The sequence below is a fragment of the Neoarius graeffei genome, chromosome 4, assembly GCF_027579695.1.
Source record: "Neoarius graeffei isolate fNeoGra1 chromosome 4, fNeoGra1.pri, whole genome shotgun sequence".
NCBI lineage: Eukaryota > Metazoa > Chordata > Actinopteri > Siluriformes > Ariidae > Neoarius > Neoarius graeffei.
Window position 1 is genome coordinate 33,871,302 of NC_083572.1, and position 19,975 is coordinate 33,891,276.

General features: G+C 39.9%; 1 protein-coding gene across 1 annotated transcript in view; it reads right to left on the reverse strand.

Annotated features, from left to right (window-relative positions):
* Window positions 1-239: 239 nt before the first annotated feature.
* Window positions 240-19,975, reverse strand: part of ahcy (adenosylhomocysteinase) — a 71,151-nt gene continuing 51,415 nt past the window's right edge. The window contains exons 6-10 of the mRNA XM_060919147.1: window positions 18,599-18,806; window positions 18,405-18,492; window positions 10,697-10,814; window positions 6,058-6,252; window positions 240-740 (exon numbers count right to left, since the gene is read on the reverse strand). Coding sequence (XP_060775130.1) covers window positions 609-740; window positions 6,058-6,252; window positions 10,697-10,814; window positions 18,405-18,492; window positions 18,599-18,806 — 741 coding nt within the window. The 3' untranslated portion in view covers window positions 240-608. The remainder of the gene's footprint in view (window positions 741-6,057; window positions 6,253-10,696; window positions 10,815-18,404; window positions 18,493-18,598; window positions 18,807-19,975) is intronic.

The window sequence follows — 19,975 nt, forward strand, 5'->3', positions numbered from 1 at the left end:
CTTAAAACACAAAGTTTTGTTAGAACTGTCCTGACATGAAAAGGCTTCGACAATTTTTTTTTTTACAGACTGGGGGATATGCAACATGCTAAATGAGCACTATGAGTATTATAAGGTTTTACTTTTAATTACTGTGTCCAAGATTGTTTGTCAGCTTATATTTGAAAGTCCACAGTGGAACTAATTGTAAAGTACAATAATATAGGCCTGATATTTAATAAAAAGATAGTAATACAGAATTAAGTACAGGCATGTTCTTTATTCTGTCATAAATAGGTTGCTGTGAAACATGACAGGCAATATTTCATGTTGAAACCTTTTGAGTACACTCACATGGAATTCACAAAATGATGGCTGGAACTTGCATTGTCATTGGAAAAAAAAACCTATAAAGCAAATTATGTAGTAAGTGCTTGGAAATCAACAAACCAATTATTCTCCTCTGAAAGGAGACTTTGTAGGCATTCATTTTGAGGGTCAAAGACATGAGAGCATTTATAAACAGCCTGAATGATATTTTTTATTGAGAATGCAAGCACAGAAAAGGTTAGTGCTTGTGAAATGTACATTACTTTGAACATCAACACAGACCAATTGGCAGAAGCTCCTCAGTAGCGATAGTGATCTGGTTTGAAAGGACCCTCACGAGGTATGCCTAGATATTTGGCTTGATTATCAGTTAGCTTCGTCAGTTTGACACCAAGTTTGTCCAAGTGGGCAGCAGCTACCTCCTCATCCAGCTATATTTATTGGGAAAGCAAAAGAGAAAGGTTAAAAATAAGTTTAAAAAAAAACAGTCCATGAGCAAAATCCAAAAAAGTACATCCATTCCAAACTATGCATTGGCATTTGGCAGTAAGAGTTAATGTTTGGCATATATTTTAACAAGCAATATTATTAAAATATTGTGTCTCAGAAAGGTCCATGCATTGTGGAGAAAATAAGGTACCATAATGACATTACCAAGAAGAGGAATTCCCTCCAAAATTGACACATGGACAAGAAAAATCAGGGAGGCCACCAAAAGACATGGCAACATTAAACTAAATGCAGTAATGTGTGGCAAGAACTGGTCACTCCCTGCTTGTGTTTTCCCCCTAAAATGTTTCTATTTGTTTGTGCAAATATTATAAAAAATGTTTTACCTAATCTTTTCAAGAATCAGTCAAAAACATTTATTCTGCTTTTTGCCATTATTTCTGAACTTTGTACTTCAATCCAGTCTTCTTATATGAGGTGTGATGAGATACAGCAAGATAGATAAGTATCATAGATGGCTTGATGATATACCTTTTAAAATTTGAATGTTTCTATCCCTAATACCATAAAGACTTAATAATAATTTCTTACAGACACATTACACCAAGTCTCAATGCGTTTACAAAATAAAAATAATTGTAAAATTACCTAAAAGCTGTACGAGTTATAATCTGTAGGCTTTGCGAAAGAGGAAAGCTTTTAGTCGAGACTTGAGTGATTTGTGGAGATGAGTGGATTTTATTCTATAGTTTTGGGTCTTATGTCAACAACTGAGACACAGACAAAATTATTGTTGATTCCTTGGCTTAAGGTGTGAGCAACCTTGTGTAAATGATCTCAATCTATTTTTGGAAATCTATTTTTGTCCTAGGAAATTTGACGTCATGGAATGATTGCTTGTACAATCTCAACATATGAACAAAGATTTGCACAAAACTTGAGAGGCATGCTAAAGGACAAGATTCTGAGCATGTGTTCAAAATTTAGGGAGTGGTCATAATTAGGGACAGGATTAAATAGCATATCTTAAGATCTGCATGGGATTTGGTATAAAGTCCCAGTCAAAACTTTGGACATACTTAATCATAGTAATGAGTGTGTTCAAACTTTTGACTGGTAGTATACATCTGTGTTAATCTGCAAGTGAATCTCTAATGATGACTTAAATGTGGCTACCACTGGCCAATCAGGTTTCAGGCAGTATTTGACCAGGATAGCATGTTATACTCATGAAACTTATGATAAATTATATTACTGACCCCTGGGTTAGTAGTATTTATGGCACAAGCTTGTTTCTACTGAGGTTTAGGATGACAAAACAAATAAAAGACAATTGTGTTCATAAAAGATCTCATGGTCAATCAGCAATTGATGATGCCAGCAAAGAAAATGGCACAGTGTAAGAAACAACCAATAAGGCTTTGTAAGCAGTGGCAGCATCCCTAGACCCACCACCCATGTGATTTCAGAAAAGGAAAAATTGCCAAAAGTTTCATGAAAAATAAGTCACCTAGACATGAAATGAAAGGATTTGTGGAGAAAGTTCTGTGATTACCAAGAAATAAGGCAACATTTCTGCTGAGTCTGAAAAATTCCAGAACAACCTTGATTGCAACATGAGAGATTTATGCAAAGACAGCACAGGCATGTATTGACCGACAACTGACAATGTCTGTCTAGGGGGAAAAAAAAACAAACCCCAAAACAAAACCTGAGCCTTGTCTTCTTCCTTGAAGACAGAAATGAAAGTTCTTTGAAAAAAAAATGGCTACATAAAATTCTTGGCACAGGTCAGTCTTTAAGAAATTGAGTGAGCACATTGAACGCTTCAGCTTATAGCCAGGTGTAGCAGTACAGTGACACAGTTCAAATCAGTGATGTATGAGAGGAGAAAATTTAATGATGGCAATTCAAGCACCGTGATCTTTTGTGACTTGTGCATGGGTCCCCTTTTCTGTTGTCCTATAATGCTTATGGAGTACTACACAACTTTTAAATGTATCCATTACACCCGTTTTAGAGTTGTCAATTTGAGGTTGAACAACTTTGTCAGGTGATTCTCAAGTAAAATTTCTCCCGTTAAAATTTTATTTAGACACCATAGACCAAACCCACGCATTGATTTGTGAGCAAGTTTACCATCTTTCACGGCGTGGTTTGCTGGGAGAGCGGCATCTCCACAGCTGACAGGAAGAGACTGGACAAACTGATCAGGAGGACCAGCTCTGTGCTGGGATGCCCCCTGAAGCCAGTGGAGGTGGTGGGTGGAGGAGGATGATGGCTAAGCTGTCATCTATGATCGAGAATGACTCCCACCCCCTATAGGACTCACTCACTGAACTGCAGAGCTCCTTCAGCAGGTTGCTCCACCCCAAGTGTGTGAAGGAGCATTACAGCAGATCATTCCTTCTTGCAGCTGTTAGACTATTCAACCAGCACTGCTCACAGTAGACTCACATGTGTATGTCTGTCAATAGTTGTTGCATTGTTTTTTTTTTCCCTGTACAATTGGCATTACATATTGGAAATTTTTTTTAAATCAAAAACTATAAGTTCATCTCGGCCTAAAAAATTTGGGCAGACGCTCCCGCGCGGCACATGCCAGCAATCCCCCCCCGTCCCCCCATGAAATGAGCAATAAGTAGGAGAGTTATACATGGTATCATACCTAAAATTTTATCAGAAATATAGATATGATACTATGATTCTCCCCAACATGCTACATTAGATAAGCTAACCCCATTTATAAAAAGATACACACACATGACGTGTAATTGATATACATGATATATGATGTATATTCATGCATTGTTACTTTACGGAAATCTTCAATAAGTTTGGTCTTTTCATGACAGCCTGTTGTAGACCTAAATATAATGCACATGAAATGACACTCCTCACCTCAACATGTCTTTTACAATCATTTAAGCCACCATGGGCAATGCTGAAATCACTGTTGCAAACAGTACATCGCGCAAAACTGTCATTATTTTTGACCCTTATTAGACCGGGAGATTCTTTTGTGCAATCTGAGTGAAGTGGGTTTTGTATTTTCGTTTTTTGGGGCGCGCACTCTCTCTCTGCCATGACTATCCTGTAGGCTGCACTGACTCAACAGAAAACTTTGGTCCTTGAGAAAAGAGATAAAAGCCCGCCCACACTGAAAGCTGATTGGGTTACTCAGCAAAATAAGCCAATCAGGATGCTCCTTGTCTAGCATGCGCTACATCAGACCTGGGCATTTTACGGCCCGCGGGCCGCATCCGGCCCTTTGGTTCATTCTGACCGGCCCGCGTAGGGTTAATTAGAAATTACAAAATAAACGTATTTTCTAATTTTACCTCATGCATGGACTGAATGCGCATTGCTTTTATTTTGAAGTTGTGCTCAACAAAAAGGCAATGCACACGACATGAGCATGACATGAAATCCCACGAAACCTAATCCCGCGATAACTACTTCCGTAATTTGTCCAGACCAACCACAAACTTGTACGTCATCCTTCAAACGGTCCAGCCAATCACACAGTGTGATGTCACCAGCAGGCGCCGGAGCCCGAGCCGATCTGTAGATCTGATACCTACACCGAATCGACGTTGTTGCGAGCAGGTCACATGAGGTGATTAGACTACAAATGTGGGCATCATTATTATAATATGATGTATCTTGCTTGATATTTGGAGTAGAAAGACAATACTGTGATGTCTTTATTGTGTTTTGGGGTGAATGTGACTGAAAAAAAAGGTACAAACTTTCACATTTTGTTAACCATTGTTTTGGGAAATTTGATTGAATAAATTACATTTTTTGTAAGGCAACCTCGTTTTTTCCATACTCTTACCAGTCTTAGCAGCTTGTAAAAACAATGTTATTTTCTGCTTTATATAAAGAAATACAATTAATATTCTGCAGAATTTAGTTCAGCCTTTTGGTCCGGCCCTCCACAAAATTTTGTGTTTCATGTGGCCCCATGGAAAAAATAATTGCCCACCCCTGCGCTACATGAACAAGCGCACACGCCTCTCACACTCCCTCGTATGCGCACATTCTAAGATGCGCGATGCAGACATTAATGTTTCGCGTGCACACTTGCTCGCTTGCTCTAGATTCCGGGAGATATTCTCCAATTTGCAGGCATCGGGGGAGCCACTATCAATATGCGGGAGTCTCCCGGAACTTCCGGGAGACTTGGGATGTCTGCGTTATAAGGTGACTACAGATCGTTAACCATACACCCCCCCCGAAAATTTCTCAACGGATTTACATCGATCTCAAAAACTCTCATTTTGGTCTGAAAAAGTCGGAAATCCACCGATCGGTGGAAAATTCTCTTCCCTGGTTCACTGCTTCAGATGGGTTAAATGCAGAGAGGAATTTTACAAGTGTGCGATGAATAAAGTTGTTGTTGTTCTGTCTACTACAGTATAATGAAGTTTAAATTAAATAATAAAAGAGTGCTCAAAAGTAAAAGACTTTCACCTATAAAAGCCTTTGAAGACATCAAGATTACATCAGGATTAGTAAACTTGTCAGAAGAAATGGTCTAGAATGTCTTCTCTACCATCATATTTAGAAATTTGGTGAATTTCAACATCAACAATATGAATGCATATATTTTGTTGACCTCTCCAAAAGTAGGACAGATTGCTATCAGAGGTCATTTAAAATTGCACTGGGCAAACGAATGTGACTGAGTTACTCACGTCACTCTCAGCAAACAATTCCTTGCACAAAGCTAGAAGCAAAATCTTCAAGCATGGCATGATCAGTCATTATCTGTGTTAGCCCAAATAACATTTCATATGACTTGACTGTGCATTTCATCACCATGTTGTGAGCACCAAAGTCAGCAATTACTCTCTCAGTTATGCTGAGCTTTTTAAGTGGGATGGAAACTCCTTATAGTCAGTCAGTTAACCCACTGCTACTCTTTTTCTGTCACATGGGATTTTTGCATATTCATGGTCAGAGTAATTCTAAATATACACACACCCTCAGGGACAAGAATAACTTCGCATTCTAGACATAAATGACATTCTACAGACATACACAGCAACTTTCTCCTATCTTCTGAACAGCATAGGCTGTTGCAAACAAATGTGCTTGGTCCAGGCCATGTTTTACAAAAAAAAAGTGTAATGTAATAAATACACACACACACGCGCGTGTGTGTGGGCATACTTAAATAAGACCCCTGATTTGCATACACCTTTATGTTTTGTGGGAAGCAGTGTGACTTAACCATCTGAACAATTTGATAGATAAATAAATAAATAAATAAATAAATAAATATCTTACCTTCTTGGGCAAGAAGTACACACCAAGTGGGTATTTGCTAGTATTGGTCCAGAGCTCAATCTGTGCAAGGACTTGATTGGAAAAGGAGTTGCTCATAACAAAACTAGGATGACCCATGGCACATCCCAGGTTCACAAGTCGCCCTTCAGCCAATACAATAACATGGCGTCCATTCTTCAAGAGGTAACGGTCAACCTGATGAGGGAGAAGAGCAGAATTATGAGAGGATCTAAATAAAGTAAATTAACTCATTCTAATCCATGATCTGAAGTCCAGGAGCTTTTCAATAACGAATGAATACCCGGCCAACTTCTTTAAAAAGTGAATGTCAGAATTTTACAATTTCTTGTGTTGTTATCCCCCACAGAGGCCAATTTTTGAAGGCTCATTAAACTGTCCACAACACAAAAACCTTTCATTACTTTACCGTTATTTAGCAGACGCGCTTATCCAGAATAACATACAACAAACCCAGAGTAGCCTGGGGAGCAGTTGGTGGTTAGGTGCTCAAAGACACTTCAGCCATTCCTGCTGGTCCAGGGAATCAAACCGGCAACCTTTTGGTCCCAAAGCTGGTTCGCCAACCTTTAGGTCATGGCTTCCCCACAAGATTAGTTACAATTAATTACACACAAACTAGGCTAGAAGTCCAGAATAGATTGATTAATGCATTAAATATTCTTTTCACTCTGGCATTTCATAGTTTCAAAACTACCAGGTCAATGTTAAGGGGTGTCTTTATTTATTTATTACACAAATACATACATACACACATTTTTAAAGTGCTATGAGGAATTCACACTGTATTAAATATACAAAGATCACAGTTGCACCAGGGCTACCGTTTGTGATAAATGTTCTTGTGCACCTGAGTGTGCGCTATTTATTTGCCCAACTGTCAAGATTCCCATGCTATAATTACCTAGCCTGGGCCCGCCCATCCTAAGCGTGACGCAACACGAGGGCCTGTTGCGAGCTTAGTCTGGCCAGGCAAGCTATCTACAGCTCTTCCAAGCTCCCGAAAAATCGGGAACCAATCAACTTTGAGCATCTCCAACGGCCCTGGGTAGAGGCGTGTTCAAGGCACTGACGTAGTAGAACTGCGACCGGAAGCCATAGATTGTTTACAGAATGAATCTATGCCGGAAGCGCTTCATTCACGCTTCCGCATCTATTACGCATAGATGCTGTATTGAAAGCATTCAACGGGAAGTTCTCATTGAAAACGGAGCAAAGAGCAGCCCTGGAGGTATTTATTGAAAGGAAGGACGTTTTCGCCTTGCTCCCGACCGGCTTCGGTAAGAGTTTAATCTACCAGTTAGCCCCGTCGCATTGCATACGTCAGAGGAAAGAGTGATGTGATTGGTTTAAGCTTCGTCACAGCCTTTTCTGGCTTCGACCAGTAGCAAACTGAGGCATTTCAGGGAGGCGGGTCAACCACGGGCTCTGGGAAATGGTTGGGCTTAATATCTTGGCCAGACCAATAGCTCGGAGAGCTTTGAAGTCGCGTTAGCCAGGCTAATAATTACCTAAAACTTTGACCCATCTGCCCATTTGTGTGTTGTGAACCACTTATTTAAATAAGCATTCATGATTTATAGATTCATATAATGTGCTGTCAAGGCACACGATAGCAAGGTATACATAGGTTATCAGCATGCATGTGCCTAACCCATGGCAAAGTTCAGAACCCTCAATGCTCAACAAAGTAAGGTAAAGTTCATGGGCACAGTGAATCCCAGAACTTTTTGAAAATGTGGTCAAACAGAAATAGTTAGGTTTATAATACAATGCAAGGGAGGGGATGGATTTTAAATTTAAAAAAAAATTTCTTATAGAAAAAGAGCCAACAGTACAATTCTCACAAGACACACATTGTACTCAGCATAAGGGAATCAAACTCTTGATTTCTGCATTCCCTGTAATTCAAACATCACAAATTATCACAGAAAGACTGTAAAATCAAACACGCCCTAGTACGTACACACACACACACACACACACACACACACACACACACACACACACACACACACACCCTGATCAGCCACACACTGACCATTGATGTATGAAATGAATCATATTGATTATCTTGTTACAACGGCACCTTTCAAGAGGTGGGATAATTTAGGCAACAAGTGAACGTCAGTTCTTAAAGTTGATATGTTGGAAGCAGGTGTGTTTCGTTTACTTGTGAAACAGATGATCTCAAGATGCACTATGGAAAGAAGGCAAGCAACTAGAGGCAGGGTGATGCTCTGGGCAATGTTCTGCTGGGAAACCGTGGGTCCTGGTATACATGTGGATGCTAGTTTGAGATGTACAACCAACCTAAACACTGTTACAGCCCAAGTACACCCATTCACGGCAACACTATTCCCCAATGGCAGTGGCCTCTTTCAGCAGGATAATACGCCCTGTCACACTGCCAAAATTGTTCAGTAATGGCCTGCAAAATATGACAGAGTTTCAGGTGTTAATTTGGCCTCCAATTTCCCTAGAGATCAATCCGATTGAGCATCTGTGGTATGTGCTAGTCAAACAAGTCTGATCCATGGAGGTCCCACTTCACAACTAACAGGACTTAAAGGATTTGCTGCTAACATCTTGGTGCTAGATACCACAGCACACCTTCAGAGGTCTTGTAAAGTCCATGCCTTGGCAGGTCAGAACCGTTTTGGCAGCACTAAGGGGAACTACACAATATTAAACAGCTGGTTTTAAAGCTAGATGGCCTTTCGATTTCATAAAATCGGTGAAATTTAATTCTCTCTGAAATGTGGTCATTGTAATACATGTTTATTTCTGTAATATCTCACAAAAAAAAAAAAATCAGGCTATTCTGTGGCTGGGAAGTTATTTAATTTGAGGGGAGTCCCGAGCAAATAGCATGCATCTATCTTTACATCTATAAAATCAGTTCATTCCACAAATTTTGACAAGTCCACAAGTCTGGTGATTGAATGGGCCATTCAAACACCTTTATTTTTCTTCCTGTGGAACCAATTAAGAGTCTTCTCTACAGTACATTTTAGATCATTGTCCAGCTGGAAAGTCGACCCATGTCTCATCCTCAGTGTCTGATGGAGGACAACAGATTCTTCAAGAATTTCCAATAATATTCCCTTTGATCATTTGGATTATGCCAGTACCACGAGAAGAGAAACTGAAAACAGCCTCAGACCACAATCCTTCCACCTTTGTACTTTACTGTAGGAATGTTTTTTTTTAGGGTTATATGCAGAGCCATTTCTCCTCCAAAATTGATGTGTCTCATATTGCTGCTGAAAGTTTTATTTTTGTCTCATCTGACCACACTACATTGGCACTAAGTTAATAGCAATGTCCGGTCTAAATTTCATGTCAATAACTGTATCTGAAATTTATTTATTTATTTTTAAATGTGTTGAATACTCATTGCCTGAACCTCTCTCCCCACTCTGCTATGGTATGCCTCGAATACCCTTAAATTATACTTAAACAGGAAGAAAATTATTGCTGAACAAAAACTATTTCTAGTCTAAAACTGAACCAGTTTATCTGCTGGCAACTTCCTATAAATCCTGCATACATTCAAACACTCATTCTTGTGATATTGTGCTAAAGAAAATCTCACAGGGATGTACACACCAAAAGAATAGATGGATGGACAACCCAAAAACGATTCATTTATGGTGCAGTTTTTCAAGTTAACATACAAGATTTAATCTGGAAATAGGTCAAGTTAAGTCAAGTTTGTTTGTATAGAGCTTTTAACAATAGACATTGTCCTAAAGCAGCTTTACAGAATTTGAATGACTGAAGACATGAGCTAATTTTATCTTTAATATATCCCCAATGAACAAGCCTGTGGCGACGGTGGCAAGGAAAAACTCATCTCATCTCATTATCTCTAGCCGCTTTATCCTTCTACAGGGTCGCAGGCAAGCTGGAGCCTATCCCAGCTGACTACGGGCGAAAGGCGGGGTACACCCTGGACAAGTCGCCAGGTCATCACAGGGCTGACACATAGACACAGACAACCATTCACACTCACATTCACACCTACGGTCAATTTAGAGTCACCAGTTAACCTAACCTGCATGTCTTTGGACTGTGGGGGAAACCGGAGCACCCGGAGGAAACCCACGCGGACACGGGGAGAACATGCAAACTCCACACAGAAAGGCCCTCGCCGGCCCCGGGGCTCGAACCCAGGACCTTCTTGCTGTGAGGCGACAGCGCTAACCACTACACCACCGTGCCGCCCGGCAAGGAAAAACTCCCACAGAAATCTGGAAATAGGTGTTGTCATTTCTTCTACTTCTAAATAAACAAATCATAATTCATTTTCCCAGATACACAGTATGTATGACCAGGTTTTTTTTTTTTTTAAACCGAACTTTGATTATGGCATCAAATTTTCCATTGGTTCTTGACTTGGCAGTCTTGGTTCTTGTTTTAGCATAAAAATGTAAGCATAGAGCCTTGATGTATATAATTCTGATGTTTGTTCTTATTCTTTGAGCTAAACATGTGTCCCTCATGGTTACTTCTATGTCTGTGTACACTGATATTTAATATACAATAATGTAGCCCTCTGTGAATTGTAGTTTGACAGGATTAGTACTCAAGATTAAGCTAAACATCAATCTCGTACCTGAGGTTTAACATTGGTTTTCTCTGCAGCATTTTCAGTGAGCCACTTCATTTCAATCTCACAATCAAAATGGCCAATGTTGCAAACGATGGAATCGTCCTTCATCTGCTCAAAGTGCCTGTGGTTTGGAAAGACAGACAGAATAAACAAATAATAAATGGGATACTGTGTATTATAAATTACACAAAACAGACCATTGACATTTTGGGTTACCATTCAACAGGTTAGTTTTTACTGTAAACAAATTCATACACAACTTTTGATTTCTGTGTAACACATTTCTAATCTCTTGCTTATGTAAACTGATAAATTATAACAGTCAAATGAGTCACAAAACAGCTTTGGACATAACAGTCAACACTGATATACAATAAATGTATATTGTATATCAGTGTTGAGGTGATATACAATAAATGTAAAATATAAGATATATAAAATGTGTGGATATGGCACTCCATGGATACTAAAGTTAGATACAAGACATCAGCACTTGCCTCCCAGTCCTTTGCAGAGTGTCCCCCCCCCTCCCAATACTCTACGATCTTCCACTTCACCCACTGTTTAACCACCCGTGTATCCTATGAATATGTGCTGCTCAGCATACTGTGCTCTCCACTATTGACCATATGAATGAATATAGATTCTGTCAACATGCATACTGGGGCCAAATTCACAGACTGCTGTACTCCCAAAACACTCCACCTCCATTTTCCCCCTTGTCATCTAGTATTTTTAAGACTCCTTAGCAAATACTCCTTCGCTAACACAAGTGATTACAACCAGGCTGGACTAGGGCTGCATGCCTGCCATTGACACATGCATTACTAGTGGTTACAACAGATACAATGCTATGTTCAAATGTACACCAATGAATTGATGACATTTGAGTGCGGTATTATGACACAAAAGGACCAAGTGGACTACAGCTGTAGTTAACATTCCTGGGATAAAAGCCCAAATACCACAGGCAGAGACCATCCTTGTCTCAGACAAAATGGGAATGAGTTCTAACTCACTGAAGGCATAAGGCTTTTGTAACTGAAAATGGGTCCATCTCAGATGGGTGCCCCATTGGAGGCTTCCCTCACTGACTAGGAGGCAGGCAGTGTGGCGCCAAAGAGGCACTGGAGGCATGTACGTAGAACCCTAGTGTGAGGTTAGAACACATCCAGAAAAGAGGGTAGGGCATCTAGCCTGCACATGGTAAAAAGTTTTGAAACTTGGCACACCGAGGACAGTCCTCTAATTCTTTTCACCACATTTCACATTTGCATCTCCAGTGCTCCAGCACCACCAACGGATCAAGTTTGGAGGTGCCTTTATGCCTGTAGCATTTGAACTACATATTCAATTTTCAAAAATGAGGTACCAGGGGATTCCTTGGCTTAAGCAAAGAGTTCAACACAATGTCGATTTCTGCCCTACTGGATCCCCCCTCCATTTTGGATTTTATTTAAAATAAATAAATTTTTCACAGAATCACAAATCTCCAGAAAATTTGGCAGATATGATATTTAGACTAAGCCACACCAAGCAGTTATTTGTTGGCTTTTCAATGTGCTAAAGCACTTACCCATTGTCAAACGAAATCAGTGGCAAAGCCACCAAAAAGGATGCAAGATATTTCAAACGTTTTGATCCATCAAAACCAAACTTTGGATACTGCACCCCTGCTATAATGAACCATGTTCATATCCCCCAACTGTAAGAAACCAAGTCAGAGTCTTCACCAATAAATAAATAAATAAAGTCACGTCCATGAGAGTTGGTGCTCGGAGCACGCACCACACATCACAATGCCCACACAGTGCCATTAGGACTAACCACTATGCACTTGTTTCAGATTAGAGTACAATCACAGCATGCGCTTATAAGAACTCTCAAAATACACAGACTTGGCAGAGTATACACACTGTACTTGGTGTCTCATGTTACCAAGCCTTGTATCTGTGAATTTCCTTTCTGGTTTTGAATATCTGGACTCTTCCATTCTTCTAATCTTTGCCTCCGCCATTCTCTTTGTGCCTCGCTTGACCATTGCCCATTTCACAACCCTGCTTTTCTCACACATTTTTGAACTGTTTGCCTGCCCATTTGTAAATAAACACTCTTCCTGTAATAATATCTGTCATTCGCCTGCTTACGTGGCACGCTGAGCCATGCGTTCCTCTTCCTACAAGAGACAAACAATAAGTAATCAAGTCTGCAATTAAGTTAAGAATGTGTTAATGCCATAAAACAAAGGCATAACTAGCCTAGGTGTCGATCACTAACAATTATTGAGAACGGTGATCAAAGGATCAATAAAAGAATGAAATGACTGTTGATACTGCTTAAAGGTACTGACTGCAAAGTCACCTGAAATTATTATTTTTTTTAAACCGTGTATGGCATTTTCCTGTGTCCCACAAGAACAATACCATGTGATCATTTTGATCTGCTGAGGGTTGCTTTCCTCAGTTTTGGGACTGAATTTCCTACCTCTTGAAGCCAAATAGAATGGCCCCACAGAAACAGCCAAACATGAGGACCTTGAACTAATTAGCATAATTATGGAACTGGGTCACACCAACATGGCGACACTTGGAAAGCATCGTAACTCTGCATCTATCTCAGAGTTTTGCGTCACAGGTATGAAATATGTGGTTGACATTCGCAAATAGATTTGTGAAACAAAAGACAAATATATCTTCTCAGTTACTGCTTTTGTTTTTTTCTCTGTAAGCTCAAAACATTAGGTGTAGAACTCCATACACGCAAGCCAAGATAAGCACTGCTAATTCTTTGTCAGATTTCGCACCCGTTTCACCTTTCAGTTGATTCTAGTGGTCGATCTGTCCCTTCACGACAATTCTCGTGGACAACCTTTTGGTTTCCATCGCTTTTCTGGCATGGTTTCTAGCTGATTCGTTTTCATATTTTCCTTTTCTCTTCCGCTGGCTTTTAGCTGGTGGGAGAGTGGAGTCTGTCATGTTTGCCAATGCTGGAGTCGTTTTGGTTAAAAGTAGGTTAAACATGCCCCACAGTGGTCACGTGATATTGTTGCTCACTTGCTTCGGCAATCTCTAGAATCATAAAATACGGGATGCATTTTATCTCGGCAAAACATTTACACACAGGATACATGGTGTGTGCAGCAGCACAACTCCTCAATTTCAACTCAAATCAACTTCAACACAAAACATCTTGAAACTCCAACAGCAATAAAAATAGAGCATTTTTGCCCAGAATTCAACTTTGCAGTCAGAACCTTTAACACCTCAGAAGCATATTGACGGTATTTTTATAGCCCCCGCCCAGCCCCATAGCATGATATAAGTGACATCATTGGTGATTTGCAGCACATGAATGAACTGAATAGTGAAGATTTAGAAAATTTTTTTTTTTAAAAATAGCGAGTCAGTGGGTGGACACTGACAATGATGCACTGGCAACCTCCATCATTTCCATAAAGGACAAAGAAATCATCGCCTCCATTCGTGATCCTTTAACTCAGTCAATGAACTGCGATCGTGACTCAGATAGAGAAATTCGTGATTCGCACTTAAGTCTCCATCAGTGAACATTTGATAACTTCAACAAAATATTAAAACTATAAAAAGTTAAATTAAAATGTTAAAACTAATGAATTTCCTGTTTACACAGTTGTTCATATAGAACGCAGTTCTATAGAAGCGAGTTATTTATAGCAGAGCACCATACCTAAGAAAAAATGGTAAACCCATCGAGTCGATTATTTGTGGTTTGTCCGTGTACCACCACAGGAAGCCCAGTTTTTCTTTCGAAAAGTTTGCAAACAAAAAGGATCGAGAATAGTCGTTCTGTGTTGGTCTAAGTTAAGACCAGGGAATTCAAAGCTAGCAAATCATTGCAAAGTGTCTGCAAAAAACAACCAACTTTGTCAGCGTTTGTAAATTTCGAACAGCTGGGAGCAAGTGGCTGGTTAGTTGACTCGATGGGTTTACCATTTTTTCTTAGGTATGGTGCTCAGCTCGCGCGGGCCGAAATAAATAATAACTTCCAGTTTAAAAGTATATGGAATTATACATATGGAAATGATGGCAGAGGAGAACAAAGGAAAAAGAAAACAAATTTTAACAGAAGAAGGAAAACTTAGAAGACGCGAAAGTGAAAAGGCAAAACTTGAGCGAAGAAAGAAAACGAATTTTAACAGAAGAAGAAAAGCTTAGACAGGAAAGTGAAAGAGAAAGACATTTAAGCAAGGAAATGAGACAAGCAGAGAGAGAAAGAAAACGAGATATCAGACGAAGATTTCAGCATACCGAGGAAGAGGACACAGATGAACCCAAAAGTGAAAGAACTTTGGAACATACACTACTGTTCAAAAGTTTGGGGTCACTTTGAAATTTCCTTATTTTTGAAAGAAAAGCACTTCTTTTCAATGAAGATCACTTTAAACTAATCAGAAATACACTCTATACATTGCTAATGTGGTAAATGACTATTCTAGCTGCAAATGTCTGGTTTTTGGTGCAATATCTACTGTACATAGGTGTATAGAGGCCCATTTCCAGCAACTATCACTCCAGTGTTCTAATGGTACAATGTGTTTGCTCATTGCCTCAGAAGGCTAATGGATGATTAGAAAACCCTTGTACAATCATGTTAACACAGCTGAAAACAGTTTAGCTCTTTAGAGAAGCTATAAAACTGACCTTCCTTTGAGCAGATTGAGTTTCTGGAGCATCACATTTGTGGGGTCGATTAAATGCTCAAAATGGCCAGAAAAATGTCTTGACTATATTTTCTATTCATTTTACAACTTATGGTGGGAAATAAAAGTGTGACTTTTCATGGAAAACACAAAAGTGTCTGGGTGACCCCAAACTTTTGAACGGTAGTGTAAAAACAAGTTTAATGGAGTTTCAGGTAAGCAGTTTCTTGTCATCAAAATTTTCCATCATATTAAAGTTAACTCAGGCGGCACGGTGGTGTAGTGGTTAGCGCTGTCGCCTCACAGCAAGAAGGTCCGGGTTTGAGCCCCGTGGCCGGCGAGGGCCTTTCTGTGCGGAGTTTGCATGTTCTCCGCGTGTCCGCGTGGGTTTCCTCCGGGTGCTCGGTTTCCCCCACAGTCCAAAGACATGCAGGTTAGGTTAACTGGTGACTCTAAATTGACCGTAGGTGTGAATGTGAGTGTGAATGGTTGTCTGTGTCTATGTGTCAGCCCTGTGATGACCTGGTGACTTGTCCAGGGTGTACCCCGCCTTTCGCCCATAGTCAGCTGGGATAGGCTCCAGCTTGCCTGCGACCCTGTAGAACAGGATAAAGCGGCTAGAGATAATGAGATGAGATTAAAGTTAACTCAAACCTTCAGTTACTACGCACGTTGAAAATGTCGGGTGAAACTATAGTTCCCTCAAGAGGACCGAAAGGTCGATGCCGTGAAAACTGCGTAAAAAGATTTCAAGCAGGTTAATAACCTGAAAAGTATAATAAACATGAAATATTTTAATTTTATTTTCCGTAAACTTAGTTACTTCTAGCTTATTGCATTGATAATCAGTTCAGACCTTTTCTTTAAAATTGCTGGGGTTTTTTTGATGCTTTCATTGTCTTTTGTGAACCAGGATAATACGAGTAACGAATTTTAAACAGTCAGCCAGTATGTTAGACAAAATACTTATTCTTAGTACCAATTTTATTGAATTTGACAACCAAATGCTTCATATGAAGTTTCCATGACAACAACCAAACAGCATGTTAAAAACCGCAGACCGCCAGTAATGCAGGTTGGGATTTTAAAGATGGCGGATGAACTGAAGAGTCCATTTTCTGGACTGACCAGAAGAGTGAGAATTATTTATATTACGTGAAAAGCTTCATCGCTAGAGGTTTAAAAATAATGTCTGGCGTATAGCTCAGTTTTTCCTGATCGCGTGTTTAGGAAATTGCCAAAATGTTCTAGAAAACTCATACACACCGCCTAGTGGCCAGTGCTAGCCAGTAAAGAAATAAAACAAAAGAGACTGGCTATGATAAGAACATTCTACAACCCAGAAACAGATGGGAGCTCTGCTTTTAGGCAGTGCCTAAATGTATATATCACACTATCTGGCATCACCCAAATGATGGGTTCCCTTTTGAGTCTGGTTCCTCAAGCTTTCTTCCTCATGTCATCTCAGGGAGTTTTTCCTTGCCACAATCACTTCAGGTTTGCTCATTAGAGATAAATTTCCAAGCCCAATTCCAAAAAAGTTGGAACCTGTGGCAGGCATGAAATTCATAATGGCTGTATGTTTACAAAATACAATAAAATTAATCAGTTTTAACATAAAATATCTTGTCTGTTTTCTTATTCTTTCAGCTGCTCTCTCTAGGGGTCGCCACAGTGGATCATCATGATCCGCATATTTGATTTGGCATAGGTTTTTACACCAGATGCCCTTCCTGACGCAACCTTCCCCAATCTATCCGGGCTTGGGACCGGTACTAAGTATGCACTGGCTTGTGCAACTCCAGTGGCTGAGCACTTTTACCCAATCTGCACATCTTTGAAATGCAAGAAGAAACCAAAGCACCCAGAGGAAACCCACACAGACATGGGAAGACCACATCCCATAGAAAGGCCCTCACGTCAGCTGTGAGGTTCGAACCCAGAACCTTCTTGCCGTGAGGCGACAATGCTAACCATAAACCATTGCACCACCGTGCTGCCCAATTTTCGTCTTTGCATTGTATTCAATTGAATGCTCACCATTGATGCTCACAATTTTCGTCTTTGCATTGTATTCAATTGAATGCTCAATTGAATGCTCACCAGTCACTTTAAATAGGAACTTGTTCCTGATTCTAAGGTTCCTGTTCTTGGCTGGCAGAAGTGGAATCCAATGTGGTGTTCTACTGTTGCTGAGATGATTTTCTGCTCATCACAGTTGTAAAGAGTTGCTATACAGTACCCTTCCTGGCAGCTCAAACCAATCTGGCCATTTTCCTCTGACCTCTCTTACCAGCAAGGCATTTCAACCCACAGAACTGTCACTCACTCAATGTTTTTTTGTTTTGTTTTTCACACCATTCTCTGTAAACTCTAGAGACTGTTGTGTGTGAAAACCCCAGGAGATCAGCAGTTTCTGAAATACTCAAATCAGTCCATCTAGCACCAACACCCATGCCACAGTGAAAGTCACAGATCATAATTTTTCCCATTCTGATGTTTGAAGTGAACATTAACGGAGGCTCTTAATTTGTATCTGCATGATTTTATGCATTGTGCTGCGGTCAAGGAATTGGCTGATAACTGCATAAAACAGCAGGTACATGGGTGTACCTAATAAAGTGGCCGGTGAGTGTACATTGAAAAGGATTTGCAAATCATTGCATTCTGTTTTTATTGAGATTTCACACAGCGTCATAACTTTTGGAGATGGGGTTGTATAAATGCATATGTTTAAAATTTATATTTTTCTGTAAAGCTGCTTTGTGAAAAGGTCTATTGATAAAAGCACTACACAAATTAAACTGACTTGAATAAAAAAAAAACCTGCAATTGAAGCAAAAACAAGTATAAATTAATTTGAAGACTTAAGCAAATAAATAACTACTCCTAGTGAACAAAACCTGGTGGCCATTTGTTATGGATGTACAAAACATTATCAGCCTTTCCAGCTAGTGCTTGAGTCTGTCTAATGATGCTGCAGACACAGCAATGTCAAGAAATATATTCTTATGGTTCTGTCTCATCACATGCCTGCCCAGAATGATACCCTCGCAGCCAGTAGTGGTCACAAAAAGGTTTCCCTCCTTGCAGGCCTCATCCATTGTAGTCACCTCGTAACCTGTAAAGCCATTCAAACCCATTTCACCAAAATCAGCATATCTGTTCATGTCCCTTGCAATATGAAATACTGTATATATCGTATGACAAATGAGCAAAGCACGTACCTTCCATTGCAGCCTGTAGGGCATTGATGGGGTCAATCTCTGTGACTATGACCCTGGCACCAAAGCCTCGAAGAGCCTGAACGCACCCTTTACCAACGTCACCATATCCAGCTACTACAGCCACTTTACCAGCAATCATTACATCAGTCGCGCGCTTGATTCCATCAATCAGGGATTCACGGCAGCCATACAGATTATCAAATTTACTCTGTGCAAGGAAAAGGAATTAAATATAGTCAGCTCTAAAATTATTTGCAGCATTGTACAAAAATAATGTACATGTCAATTATTGGCACTCCTACAAATTAAGAGCAAAATGTTGCATGTTCCCATTGATATTTTTAAGGTTATGAGAGGGTTTAAGAACAGTCATCCATTATACCCTGTGAAGCAGGAAATCAACATGAGGTGAAACCAAGGCCAAATTCTCTTTCAATATTGACAATAGACAAATTAATGCGTGTTGACCTTTAGAAACCAAGCAACGACTAATAAATAAAAAATAATAATAATACATTTCGATAGAAAAATAGTTCCTCAGTCTAGCTCAGGACATGCAAACAAAATCATGGGGAAGACTGCTGACTTAGTTGTCCAGAAGATGATCATCAACACTCCCCACAAGGAGGGTGAGTCACAGAAGGTCTTTGCTGAAAAGGCTGGCTGGAAAAGGTGCACAAGTAACAGGGATGACCACAGCCTTGAGAGGATCATCAAGAAAAGTCGATTCAAGAACTTGGGAGAGCTTCACAAGGAGTGGACTGTGGCATGTGTCAGTGCATCATGAGCCACCACACACAGACATCTTCGGGAAAGAGGCTACAACTGTCACATTCCTAATATTAAAGTGCCATTCCACCATTGGATGTATTCTTTGGCATAAAATACAACATATTTTATGACAACATGACTAGACAGAGAAATCTTTTAGCTTCAAAATGATATATCAAACATAATTTCCACTTGTCGATTGCTGTGCCGATATTCACCATCGACCGTCTCCTTTGGGCATCACTTGCTATTTTCCTTCGCTTCTTTTCCGAAGCTGACAATCGCGTTCTATCCGCCATTGCTGATAATCTGTGCCACGTCACACGTGACGTGGTACACAAGAAGGGGAACCTGCCGATGACATCACGTTTCACTACCGCGCGGAAATTAAAAGGGTAGGTGACTTTGGTCGCAAAATTAATATACTTGTCGTTGTCAAATTATGTTTGATATATCATTTTGAAGCTAAAAGATTTCTCTGTCTAGTCATGTCATAAAATATATTGTATTTTATGCCAAAAAAATACATCCAATGGTGGAATGGCACTTTAAGCCACTACTGAACCAAAGACAACATCAGAAGCGTCTTACCTGGACTAAGGAGAA